The following is a 13,372-nucleotide window of genomic DNA, read 5'->3' on the forward strand; positions in this document are numbered from 1 at the left end:
ATTGGATGCAATCAAAGCATTCAGGAATGCAGCACATGCTAGCAAAGGTGGACGGCGGCATGCAGGAATTTCAAAGGGCATTAGCAGCTAATCTGGGAGAAACCTGTCTTTGTCCCTTATAGGGTTAGGCGTCGCTATGAGAATGTGATCTATGTCAAGCATGCTCTTCATGGCAAGAAGAGAACAAGAGAGCAGGCCACCCGAGAAAGTTGAACCCGAAAGAATGCAGCTCTGGTATTCATTAATGAAGTGCACTCTTCTCTGCAGTGGAAGGAAAGGGCAGGAACGAGGAGATAGAGTGACAATGTGAGGGAGGGAAACTGGACGATAGGATTCATTACATTCACCAGAATGGTCCATTTAAGACAAGTCATTATATTGGAAAATAGATCCAGATTTTTATTTTATATATTTTTACCAAATAAAATCCTATGCCAATGAAAAAAGATTACGAGTCAAAGAGCCGTCTCATGTATATTAGAATATTTTATTGCTTTATGAAATGTTGCATGAATTCAACTGTAAAAACCTTCATATTATTTGAAGTTCACAGAAATGTCTGTTTGAAGTCAACACTTGGTTGGTTGTGTACAGCTTGACATGACCATGATTGTCGGCACACATAACTTACAACAAAACATACATTAACTCTTTGGCATCCTGCTCAAAGCACTATTTCATCTACAACAATACAAACATCTGTATAAAATTCAATAATAATAATAATAATAATAATAATTAACCTGTTTGTTAGTTCAAAGCTCACAGTGAACAAAAAACCAACACACTAGTTTTTCAACTTTAACCCCGGCGCGGTGACCAGACCAGCTGAATCACCTCGCTTTTCTTCTGGGGGAAACACACTCACATACCGTAATCACACACGCAAACATACTTTTGAGAAGTAGTCAGGGGGAAAAATGCAACAGATGAAGTCAACACCTTGATGCAACATCCTCCCAACAAACAACACCAGGTTTGTGTGAGTTTGAAAAGAAAAAAAAAACACCAAATTGTCTTTTTAAATATGATGCATCTCACTGATCACACACCTCTAAGCTTCTGTAGAACCAGCTACTTTGGGCTTAAGAAACATGGACAGCAAGAGCCTTTAAATCAGCAGTGTTTCATTTGTAGTCAGCTTAAATTAGTGAACAAAGGGGAAGACTTCCCGAACAGATCCTTGTGAAGAGGAATGAGGCTACTCACATTGAAGCCACATTTGTCTTTGTTGTGGTGGTGGGGTGGGGGATACACATTGATAAACATCATATTGAATATTCATCTAGAAGAGCTCAAGGCTTAAGTTAATATTTGGGGAATGAGGAAACCAGGTAAGATAAATATGTAGCTTTTAAAATTTGATGGAGTTGGGTGGGAGATCAAGAGGGTAGTAAATGGGTCAGGGAAAGCAGCAATTATGTATATAATATATAGAAATATATTTATATAAATATTTTGGCATACACTTTTTGAGAACATGTTGCCCTATTACAATCCACAATACTGTCCAAGTACCTCAGAAGATTCATCTTTTTCTTCCCTTGGCCGGGCACACTGCCTGCAGCTGTCCGGTTTAGTGAGAGCGAGTGAGTCCGAGCACTAGCCTGGAAATCCAGTTCCATATCTAGAACGATATAGGGTCTGGCCACGATCAGTAGACCTTCCCAACTCAAGGAGCGGCTCCTACTCGTGCATTTCAAATACCACTGCACGCAATTGGATAGCACTACAACCAATCAGACCAATGAACAAGGTGACATATTAAGCCCCGTTGGTTTAGCGAACAGCGGGATTAACTGTTCAATTAAACTTTTGCCGTGGTCGGTCGGCAAAACAGAACATTCCTCTTACTTGCTAATGAAAGGTTTGAGTGCCGTCTTCCAAATTGTAAACGGTCGAGGACAAAGCTGTCTCAAACTCAAACAACATATCCACAGTCATCTCTGTTGTTTACTATCACAGCTTTGACGGCACATGCACAGCACTGTCGTCATCCGGTTACGTCCGCCCCAGAGCACCATACATAGGGCTCTGGCCCGCCCATATCAGATATAACCAATTGAAACATAGCTCAGAATTTTCTGACATATTTAATGAGCTTCAATGGAGAATGTTCAGACCAAGAGGCGCAGCAAATTTAATTTGCCAGCGGCAGGTCTGGATTTCCAGGCTATCGGAGCACAGCTCTGGCTCCAAAATGTGAAAACAGTCCTCCCCCCTCTCCCTGTGCGTTGGCTTCTTTCCACGACATTCTTGCATCCAATATTTAATCCATTCTCTTTTCAACAACTTGCACTCTTCACAGATTCTCAGAATTGTTTGTTTTTTCCTCAGTCAAAAAAATCCATCCTTTTCTGTTCCTTAAATGAAGATTTCCACTGCCTCTGACTCCAGCACGTCCAGGCCTCTGAAAGGGTTTGACAGTAACTTCTTAGGAGCTGCTTTGTCTGTAAGGGAAAACAAAGAAACAAAGAAGTGAGAATGAATAATTATAATAAACACCTTAAGGCTGAAAAGAGTAGAAAAAATCCCGGATACAGCTCAGCTATCTTTGACTAAAGGTTAACAGCGATTTTCCACAGTCAAACAGGCCACTCTGGTGAATGTGCTCAGTCAACAGATCTGCATTGTTTCCTAACCATGCACATTCCACAAAGCCCACATTATGAACCATGACCTGAACGGATGGTATCTGATTGGCTGCTCGAGAGGCACCATGGTTAATCAATGTGAACATCCATTAAAAAAAGATGAGGTCCAAACAAAACTCTTTCCGTGGAGTGTTCTCATCCGCTGCATGTGCAGAGTCTATGCTTGTGCTGGCTTGTTATTTCATGCTCCATGCCACATGAGTGCAAACTGTTTATCATCCATGTTTCATAAAGAAGGGGGGGGACTTCTTTGGATTATTGGCCCCCTCGTAAATAAAAAAACACACATCGCGCATCTTTGATAGATTACTCACCGCTGTTGAGCGTAGACGTGCTGGCAGCCTCTCTGGCTTTGGTTCCCTCCACCGGCCTTTCTAGCGTTCCAGGTTCAGACTGAGCGCTGGTTAACTGACGGTATGGCCACGTCTGGTCATCTGAAAGACTCTTGCCTACAGGAGGAAATAATAAAAGTTTGTCTTCTTTGCTCACTTTTTAGCAGCTTCCACTAGATCCAAAGTGTTGAATGTATACAGAGGGCAAATTGAATGGTTCGGAGAATGTAATGTAAGAAGCATAGTAGGCCACTTAGCCTTAGCACCACCCCTAATTAATAATTGGAATTCCGCCTCCTCACCTCTACTCTTTGTGGTGTTGTTGAAGGTGCAGATGGAGGGCGTGGAGGAGGCTGGCCGGAGAGGTACCCCCCCAGTATTCAGGAGGTTGGTGCGGGGACTCGGCTCCTCCCTCCGACCCTGGTCCTGGTGCAGCCGCTGGTTGAGTATCTTGATGACTGCGTCCTTTTCTAAGATCTGAGCGTATAGAGCACGGATCCTGATACAAAAAAATGACCAAGAAAACAAATGAGGAGTCAGCAAAGCTAATAAAAAGAAATGTCAAGATTTGTATATAAAAAAATAAATAAAAAGGTTGTTCTTGAAAAAACGAGGGAGTCTAGTAACAGGGACGCACCTGCTCTCCATCTCTTGATTCCTGTAGTCGGCGCCGGGCAGGTCCTCGTTGAAGCTGTTGTTGGAGGAGTGGCCGGGCGAGTGGTTAATGATTGTGGTGTCTCTGTAAAAAGAAAAAAACAAAAGAAGGTATAGCTTAACTTCAAATTCAAACGAGCTGAAGAAAATAAAAAGTGTTGAATATATGTTGTTCCAGCTAAAGTCAAGACCCGGCTGTCTGATCTTCTTCTTACCTCTGTGCTGCGGCGGTGGCAGCCACCTCCATGGCAAACTGCCTCATGGTGCTCTCCTCCAGATACTTCTGCTCCCACCGCACCATGTCGGCCTCCAGGGCCAGGATCCGCTCCTCGCGCTCCCGCAGACGCTCCTGCAGAGAGCCCATGGTCACTCCCGGGGGCTGGGACTGCCTCTGAGGGTTGGGAAAGAAAAAAATAAGGTTAACTTCAATGAATTGTCCCATATTCAAAAAAGTGAAAATCATATGATTTTTTGATAACACTTAACAATAAGGCTACGTTAATGAACTATTACCTACTTACTGCTCTTAATGGTTAGGTTGTGCACATTCAATTCTTATTGAGCATTAATTAACTGCTAATGTTTAGTTATTAACTGTAAGTTAATGGTTGGTTAAGCATGAACTTTGATGAGTTAACTCAAGCATTAACTAAGTAGGGGTTAACAGTTAGTTCATGCTTGGTTATTGCTTATTCAGCATTAACTTAGCGTTAAGTAACAGTTAATTAATGTACCCTTAATGTATTGTATTGTGTTACCAAATTTGTTCCCCTTCTTTTTATTTTGGGTCGGGATGGTGTTGTTTACCTGTTGTGCCCTCAGACTCCTGAGCTCCTGCTCTAGCCTGGTCCTCAGCTTCATCTCCAGGCTCTCTCTCTTCTCACAGGTGGACTGCAGCTGAGCCAGTGCGCTCTGGAGCCTCTCCACCTTCTCCACATAGGCCCTCTTCCTGCGGAGCTCCTCCTCCAGCTGTCTGCCCCGTCCTCTAGCAGCATCCAGGGCCTCCTCCAGACGCTTGGCCCGGCCGCTCTGCTCCTCCGCCGTGCTCCGCAACCGCTGCAGCTCCCGCTCCACACGCTCCACCTCAAAGTTCTGCTCCTCATCTGAAGGAAGAAGGACAAGGAAAGGTTAGCAGGTTAACAAGTTTGATCAAAACTTGAAACTGTCTATTCAAAGCAAAATTGCCACACAAAAAAATATTGGGAAAAAAAGACAAATGAGATGAGATATAAAATCATTTTTAATTTGCCCCGTGAAAGTACACACACCAGCTTCCATCCACAATCCCCCCCCCCCCCAAGTTCAACCCCACTAACAAGTGCAAGAGTTGCTACATGGCGACCAGTGTTCTTCATTTAGCGAAGCACTCCTGGAATGCCAAGAGGATGAAGGAGGGGGCTATGGGGGCTAGAGAAAGCCGTCCTATCCCTTTGACCCACATAGCACAGCATAGCATTCCTAACCAAGGCCATACAAACACCACCACTCTGCATGAGTCCAAGTTCCCCTCAAACCGACGACATAAATCACACTAACAACAGGTGGGTGGGGAGGCGGGGGGAGCTCATTTTCAACCACTTCCACTGCTCCTCTGTGATTTGCCTCATTTCCCCCTTCGCAAGGAGCGTGCGTGGATTGAATTCCCTGTTATTAGGCTTCCTCACCAAATAAGCCGGGAGTTACGCAAGTGAAATTCCTGCAAGCAGGATGCCCCTTAGCTACCAAAATGGGCCCCATGCTATGCTACAATCCAGTCCAATCAAGCATGTTGATTACAAAGGACGATGTAACGGAGAGTTTCAGAGGGGGTGGGGGGCATATACTCACTCTGCTCAAGGAGTTTGGCCATGATGTGCTGGTTGTGGTCGGCCGCTTCTACTTCTTTTGCAACATGTGTTCTGGCGTTTTCCAGGTTTTCTGCATAGAAAGAATTGAACAACATTGTAATCTGTGTAGATCACTGGGGTTGATGTTGTGGTTGGAATATTTCCATGTGTTTATTATTATGGGCCTTGTTGTGGCAGCAGTCCGTACCTCTCAGATCTCTGTTGAAATCCTGCAGCCTCCTGATCTCAGCCACTAGCCTCTTCCTCAGCGTCTGTTCTAGGTTTTCTCTTTTACTGCTGCCCTGCATCAGTGTCTCGTAGGCCTCTGAAATACGCTGGATCTCCTGCTCCAACTGAAACGTAAAGAATAAAAATTTGGTTAACCTTCACATGTCAGGCAGGAGCTGGGAATGTTAATTCATGTTGTCACAGTACATACAAATACATATGTGTACAGTATACATAATAATGATATGTATGTGGGTACATATGTGACTGTGTTTATACAGTAGAGTCAGTGTGTGTGTGTGTGGTATAATTCTGAGCAGGAATTCAAGCCCGCACCACTCCCTGTGAGACTGATTTATATCTACATTCCTGAGGGCTGATAGCTCTAGTTCCAGGTGTGTGAGCGCACAAGAGCGTGCATTTACACAACAGGCCGCAAAAGCACACGTTAACATGTACATACACACTTTCTCTCACACACACACACACACAAAGGTCCGGGAAGGCAGCCAGTGGAGGGAAGGTGTGCATGCCTATGCCTGGGTTGTGGAAACGGCAAAAAAGAACCCCACCATTATAGCAGTCACACAGGCATGTTTACTCAGGGCTGCGGCCTGACGGAGAAAGAACTTTCCAACCCCGGCAATTATCATTCTTTAAGGCTGAGACAAGACAAGGGCCATGTGACATAATTCCAGCAGAGTGAGAGTGGATTTAAAAAAAAATGGCTAAGGTGTCGACTGTCTACTGGAGCAGTTTCCACAATGTTGAACAAGGGAAAGCTCTTTATATATAGGGCTTGTTTGGTAGGCAACACATTTGGGAGTTAAAAGTGAGGTGGTGGACCAACAAAAGGGGACTTTTCACTTTTTTTACACAGCAGCCCACCACCTGCCATAGACCCTCTCTCCCCACCCCCAACCCCATCAGCTGTGCGCCTGGGTCACAACCCGATCAACTGCTGTCCGACAAGCCCCAGATTACGCTTAAAATCTATGGCCTCTCTGGAACTAAAGCACACACACGTACACACACACACACACACACTCTCGCTCTCTGGCCTCCACGAGGTCAGCGCCACAATGAAAGGAGTGTGTAAACACAGTAGCAGGGCTGTGACCTCTGTTTGTGCCTCTGCGGTATGGAAGGTAGCAGCTGCTGATCTCATCTGTCCCGTCCAGATGAGGGAGTGTGCCTGGAGTTGGATGTCGGGGTGGGGGGACAACTGTGGACCGGGGTTGTATTTCACAGACAGGTGGCTGAGATGGAGAGAGGAAGTTGTCTTGCTTCCCCTCTGAATTGCTTTTTTTTTTTGCCATTATAGGCAGTAACTTTTTAGGTTCAACGAGTAAAGTGGAACCCTACTCCCCGAAATAAAATGTAAAGATGTTTTGCACTCTAGCTTGAGCTTGGTTGTTTGGGTGAGATGTCGGTGGTGTAAAAATAAGATTTTCTGTGGTGGATTTTCTCCTTACCTTCTGAATGCGGCTTGACTTCTCCCTGTGTGCTTCCAACTCTTGTCTTAGCCTCTCGTTCTCCATCAGCAGCAGTTCCACCTGACTAGGCTCCTCCAGGCCAGTAGGTGGCAGGCTGTTGTATGAGCTGTAGCAGGGCAATTCAGCTTGCTGCACAGACTGGACATACCTACGAGAGAGAAGTTTTTGAGTAAAAATGAAAACCAATGCTTTCCTTCATTATTAATCTGAATGTGTGGCTGCTTCAGGTGAATCAAAACATCCCATACAGACTAGGGCTACAGCTGAAGGTGAGAACTTCATTTTTGAGTGAGGTATCTGAAATATCACTCCCGTCTATCAACGAGCAGACAAGCCGACTCCAGTGGCTGTGTGAAGAATGTAAAGGCCTATATGAGGCACATGCTTTAGTAAAACGCATCCTAGGCAACACAGGCATGTGTAAATATCCTGTTCCAGTATGCCAGGCATTACAAACACCTACAGGGCTGGACTTGTTTTGCTGAGACTATTTCAAGGAGGGGGAAAAAACGGTACGCAGGCCACCCTGTGACTCACATCGTTAAGTATGTGTTTACGCATGTGAAATACAATGATGAGCCCTGGAAGATGATTGCACTTGCTGGCTCCCATACAAAAACGACACCACAGAGCATGATGTAATACTACTGTAGTTCAAAAAAATATGCACACACAACCACATTCTCCAAGGTTGTCTTTGTATGTACCTGTGCTGCTGTGCCTGGGCTGTCTCCTGCACCTGATGGGGGATAAATCCTTGGCCCTGGATGGGGGCTGAATACTCTGGAGGCGGGCTGCGCATGTCCGGGCTCTGGCCCACACTCTGGAGCTCTTGTGGTGCGTAGTAAGGAAGCTCCGGGTAACTGTGAGAGGCGCTCCTAATGGCCTGCACCTTGGCAGCTGCATTAGCCCTCTCCAGAGAGATCTGCATTTGATGCTCACTGAGCGACCGCACGTGGCTGCACTTGAGCCCTATCAAATCTGCCTCTTCGTGGAAGACCCCCTCGTGCAGGAGGGTCCCGTCATGGAGCTGCCCTGTGGGGCCCGTGGGAGCCCAGTGAGAGGCCAGGTACTGAGAATGCACCTTGGCCTGCTCGTAGGTGGGCAGCTCCTCTCCATGCAGCTGGTAGAGCTGGTAGCCACTTTCAGAGTGCTGGTAGTCCCCCTGGTGCTCCTGGCCCTGAGGCTCCTGCCTGGCAGAGAGCTGAGGGAGCGGAGGCTCCTCTTGAGAGAGACTCTCCAGAGATGAGCGTGGGCTCCTGCCCATGTCACCTCCACTGCTGGGTCCACTGTTGCTTCCACTGCCTCCTCGCAGGGCCTGCTGCTGAATGGCTAGTAAGGTGCGGGTGTCTGTGGGGTTTCCATAGCGGAGCTGCTCCTGGATCAGCCGGTGCAGGACCGTGCCAGACGGCTCCTCGGTGGACGTCATACTGCTTTGAGTGTGCTGTTGTAGTCAAGACTTGTTGAGTTGTTTCTTATTATGAAAATATTTAAATAAATTAGCTGTGAACCTGGAACAGAGAAGAATGAGAGTGCAATTAGTTTGAGTTGGCAGAGTAACACCTTATGTATCCGAGAGAACTGACAGTTAAACACATTAACATACAACAGTATAATGATGCCACATTTGAAGAAAGGCTGGGTTTGAGGCCTTGACAATAACAGTAACATTGGCTTTTATATTCATATCATAGGATGTCAATCATATTATAATATTTTATATAAACCTCTGTCAAATGCTCATATCAATGATGAGTTCGAGCATTACATAACACGAAAACAGTGGAGACTCGAGTCCAGTTTACCAACAGCGACAACACGGAGATGTGGAGACATTTTCCACCGCAGGCTCAAAATGCATGCGCCCAAAATTCCAATCTCACGGGGGAGCAAAAGCGCCCGAAACCGCACTGTAAAATAACTTCATTTTGGTCTCATAGCGTAATCGTCGTGTTTAAAAACACAGCGAACGGCTTTGTAATCCCTCACAATACACTCTCACGAGTTTGGAGCCATAAATTAGGACCGTAGAGGTACTTTATTTACTTTCGTACTGGTTGTTTTTCCTCTCTCGTGGCAAAGGCAGTAAAGAAAATATACATTATTCTTACCAGCTCACACGCTCATCGTAACAAAACGTTGTTCTTGATCACGGAAGTAAAAGTTTTAGAGTTATTCCACTATTTCCATGAGTATTTTTCTCTTCTGTAGTCAAACGTGTCTCATCTTCCTTCCCCACTAGACGGGCTGCCGCGTTCCTCTCTCGCTGTGAAATGATTGTGGAGCGAGGCAGGCGGCGATAATAAGTAACCGAGGAGGGACTGAGGTCGGAATGCCAGGAATGTAAAACGCGAGGTCCCTCTGGGATCAAACGCGTAAAACCACACGGGATGGGGGGAGGGGAGAAGGCTGCAATGCACTTTATCATTACCAATGAGGAGTTAAAAAAAAAAAAAAAAAAAAAAAAAAAAAAAAAGTATAGGAACTTAGACAGAGTTAATGTGTTCATGCTCGCTGTTCTCTGACTTTACAGACTCGTTTTAGTGGCGGCCATGGTGCTATTTGTTCCCCTAAATAACTCGTTCAATGGGCAAAACAAATCAGGTGGTTTAATCCAATAAAAGTTGGAATACGCTGTAAAACAGCCTTGCATTGAAATTTTGAGTTTGGTTTGAGTTAAAGTAAGCCTACACAACTCACAACATGTAAGATGTTTAGTATTAAAAGTAAACAGTAAAAGTAGGCTATATTCCACATGCAAAGTGGCTCCTGTCAGAGTTATGCTATTGTATTACTGATTGACGTCATTATTGTTGATGAAATAGTGTATAATGTATTATAGACTTTATTTTTTGTGTATAGAAAATAATCCTGAAAAGTTATTGGCATAAAATTTGCTTTAATTTAATTTTTAAAATGAGTATAAAGCAACATGGTGACTATAGCTGTCATATGTTGTATGTATAAATGTAGAGCAGTTTAGCACACTATCTCTCATTTGCTTTACAACCGACCTTTGCACTCTCTAACATTTGCTTGCTTGTAATTTTGGCCTGGGGGGATTCAGCACTCTGGATTAGTAAAAACTCATGTCTCTTGCGAGAGTGTTAACGCTGCACATGCCTTAATTGTGTGTGTGTGTGTGTGTGTGTGTGTGTGTGTGTGTGTGTGTGTGTGTGTGTGTGTGTGTGTGTGTGTGTGTGTGTGTGTGTCTGTGTGTGTGTGTGTCTGTGTGTGTCTGTGTGGTGTGTGGCAGCTGTCCCCTGGAATCTGAGGTCTGTGTCTGCCCTATAACTCCAAACACAGAGGCCCTTTGTAGCCAGCATCACACTAGATAGTGCAGAACAGAGCCTGGAGAATGCCACACATGGGCACACTTCTGCTGGGGCTGCTGATCCACAGGTTCAAATCTCAAACATGCAGGGGTTGTCCTCCCCTGCTGAGACCAGGTCATGCACACAATCACATGTGTGGATGGATAGACAGTCAGGAGGGGAAGACAACTCTGTGTTCACAAATTAGGTCATTTAATTGGTCATTTGTGTGTGGTATAGTTTCTTTCTGCATCTTCACCAGATGACATGGGAAGACCATGACACTTCGCGACAGACACACATGCACTTTTTTGCTCTCCCACCAAGAGATAAACATCATAGGCTTTATTTCTGTCAAGCCATAAGACAAGACGGAGCTATTTATCGCCTGCTTGGATCTAACTGCTGCTATATTGAGGACTTTGGACAGGGACTCTGAGTTTTTACTGCGGGCCCTTTAAATAGCAGAGATCTCAGTCATAACATACTAATCATGTCTTTGGACAGTGGAGGGACAGACCCACAGAAACAGGGGGCGTTACAGATGGTATGCTGCTGCTGCTGCTGCTGCATAATCCAAATTTTCACTCCAAAAGCCTTCAAAATAAAAAAAAACACGTTACAAATGAATGGACAGAGAAATTAGTACAAACAAGGCACAGCAGGCCTCAGCGATTGATTATTTTACAGTAGCCAGATATTCAGCCACTGGCCTAGGGCTGAATATCTCATTAGACCTAAAAATCTATAGGCCCAATGAGGTGGTAATGGTGGTGATATACTAACTAATGGTGGTATGTGTCTCTTTCGGGCTCTTTCCCTCTTTTATTTTCACACACATGCACACACACATTCCCGTCATGTTTCAGATGCTGCATATTCTTAAATAGGCTCTTTTAAAAAGACATGCAGACACGGCGTCTCCGTGGGCGCTCACATGGAGGCGACCGGTCAGCAAAGTGGAACATGTTTGCATTTCCACTTCAGGCCTGCACTGTGGGGCAGCACAGTCTCCACCTCTTCAAAAAGTCTGGCCATGTCATTTAACACCACCTCACAACTTCCTCTACTCCCTCTGTGTGTGTGTGTGTGTGTGTGTGTGTGTGTGTGTGTGTGTGTGTGTGCGTGTGTGTGTGTGTGTGTGTGTGTGTGTGTGTGTGTGTGTGTGTGTGTGTGTGTGTGTGTGTATGTGTGTGTGTGTGTGTGTGTGTCTGCCTGCTGGTGGAGGACAACGCCTCTGGCCATTTTGTCCTCCATTGTACCACACTTCCTGTGAACTTCCAGAGGAATGCAGGGCTGACCCTTTGAAAATGATGGACCCCCTCAAAAAGTCATTACAGGAGATGAACATCTACTAATGGCTCGCCACACAAATGCCTCAGTGCTTGTCCTTAGGCACAATTTCATTTAATGTGTTATTTTGTCTTTGTGCAAAGGCGAGTTGCATTGGAGAATATTTGTGGAATGGCCAGCAAAATAAAACACAATTGTGTTGTTGCTATACACAGGAAAAAAATCATATTGCTTTTGAGGTCTTGGTGCATGTTTTGAAAGTGACAACAACGTAGTGCTTTCTGGATTTCTTCCCTTCATAAAATGTTTTTGACAACCACTCAGTGAATATTGAGTGATGCTTTTTTAGTTTATCTTAGGGGAAGCTTTAAGTCACATTTGGGGAAGTCACATCAATTCTTAGCATAGGCTACTCTACTGTCAACTAAGAACTGTTAGCATATCCCCGGGTTGTGTTTATTGTACAGTATGTGTTTTCTGTTATTATTGGATTTCTTTGGTATTTTTGACTGAGAAAAGAGGACAAAAGATTAACAGTTTGTCTTTTCTTGTTCAGTCAAATTAAAGGTAAGGTTTTGCTTTCATTCAGTTCAATATTTAAAAGTCTAGTTGGACAGTAAAGGCTCCCATGTGTGTCTGTGCGTTGTAAAATATCAATTCATCACTCATGTTTGGACTTGCATTAACTCAATTTTCCATTTCCTTACTCTTGAAATAGAGCGTTCAGACCCGCTAAACCGGGATGAACAAATCCTGCAGAAATCAAACCGTCTTTCTCCACATATTGCAAAATTGCCTATTTAATGCATCCAGTGATTTTTACTTATTGATTAACAGATTGATGTTGAAAGAAAGAGTGACACTGAAATGTCAGTATCCTGTATTTTAAGCTGTTCTACCTAGATACTTAAATCTCACATTTTTGGCACAGCCTGCGTCTTTAACTGTACAAACAGTGTTGAAATCACAACGATAATTCAAAAACTCTTAAAGTAGCTAAAAGCACCATTAAAGTATCAGGTGAAGGCAGCTACAGCCAGTTAGAAAAAAGGATTAAGTTTCAAGCGAAGACGATATAATTTACCTTCTGAGAGTTAGAAGGCACAAGCTGATGATTCACCTGAAATGAAGTGATCAAGTTACATGTTAGCGTAGTGGGATGACTTTGGCTGTGGTGCTCAGGTTCTGATAACATAATGCTGCAGACTTAAGAAGAATAAAACATATTCTGTTATTTAAAAAAAAAGTGTGTGTGTGTGTGTGTGTGTGTGTGTGTGTGTGTGTGTGTGTGTGTGTGTGTGTGTGTGTGTGTGTGTGTGTGTGTGTGTGTGTGTGTGTGTGTGTGTGTGTGTGTGTGTGTGTGTGTGTTGTGTGTGAAGCTCTAGATCATTTTACATCGTCAAACCATCGTCAATTGTCCCTTAACCACAGTTCATTAACATAATACAATTGATGATGAGCACTCACAAGCAGACATTGCTTCGTTTGACAGACTCACAAGGCAAAAAAATAATAGGTTGGGAACCGCTTTTCAGATTTATCTGTCCTTGTAATTTAACTAGAAGATAGTGCTGT

At 44.3% G+C, this 13,372-nt stretch overlaps 1 protein-coding gene across 1 annotated transcript; it reads right to left on the reverse strand.

Annotated features, from left to right (window-relative positions):
- Positions 1–461: 461 nt before the first annotated feature.
- Positions 462–9,451, reverse strand: LOC307255961 (angiomotin-like 2a). Its single transcript, XM_080034796.1, has 11 exons — positions 9,302–9,451; positions 7,898–8,701; positions 7,170–7,338; positions 5,675–5,819; positions 5,468–5,557; positions 4,448–4,743; positions 3,856–4,031; positions 3,624–3,725; positions 3,289–3,485; positions 2,969–3,103; positions 462–2,450 (listed from the first exon to the last, which is right to left on the reverse strand). The coding sequence occupies exons 2-11, from the start codon at positions 8,617–8,619 to the stop codon at positions 2,365–2,367; spliced, it is 2,118 nt and encodes a 705-aa protein (XP_079890922.1). The 5' UTR covers positions 8,620–8,701; positions 9,302–9,451; the 3' UTR covers positions 462–2,364.
- Between the last annotated feature and the right edge of the window lie 3,921 nt (positions 9,452–13,372).

The sequence above is a fragment of the Ammodytes marinus genome (genome assembly GCF_949987685.1).
Source record: "Ammodytes marinus genome assembly, chromosome: 9".
NCBI classification, from domain to species: Eukaryota; Metazoa; Chordata; class Actinopteri; order Uranoscopiformes; family Ammodytidae; genus Ammodytes; species Ammodytes marinus.

What these genes read in the sequence shown, in the direction of transcription:
- LOC307255961 (XM_080034796.1), bottom strand. Translation starts at nt 8,619, where the DNA reads ATGACGTCCACCGAGGAGCCGTCTGGCACGGTCCTGCACCGGCTGATC. An exon ending in GGAGTCTGAGGGCACAACAG is followed by an intron (nt 4,032 to 4,447) that starts GTAAACAACACC and finishes CCCAACCCTCAG; the next exon opens with AGGCAGTCCCAGCCCCCGGG. An exon ending in AATCAAGAGATGGAGAGCAG is followed by an intron (nt 3,486 to 3,623) that starts GTGCGTCCCTGT and finishes TTTTTGTATCAG; the next exon opens with GATCCGTGCTCTATACGCTC.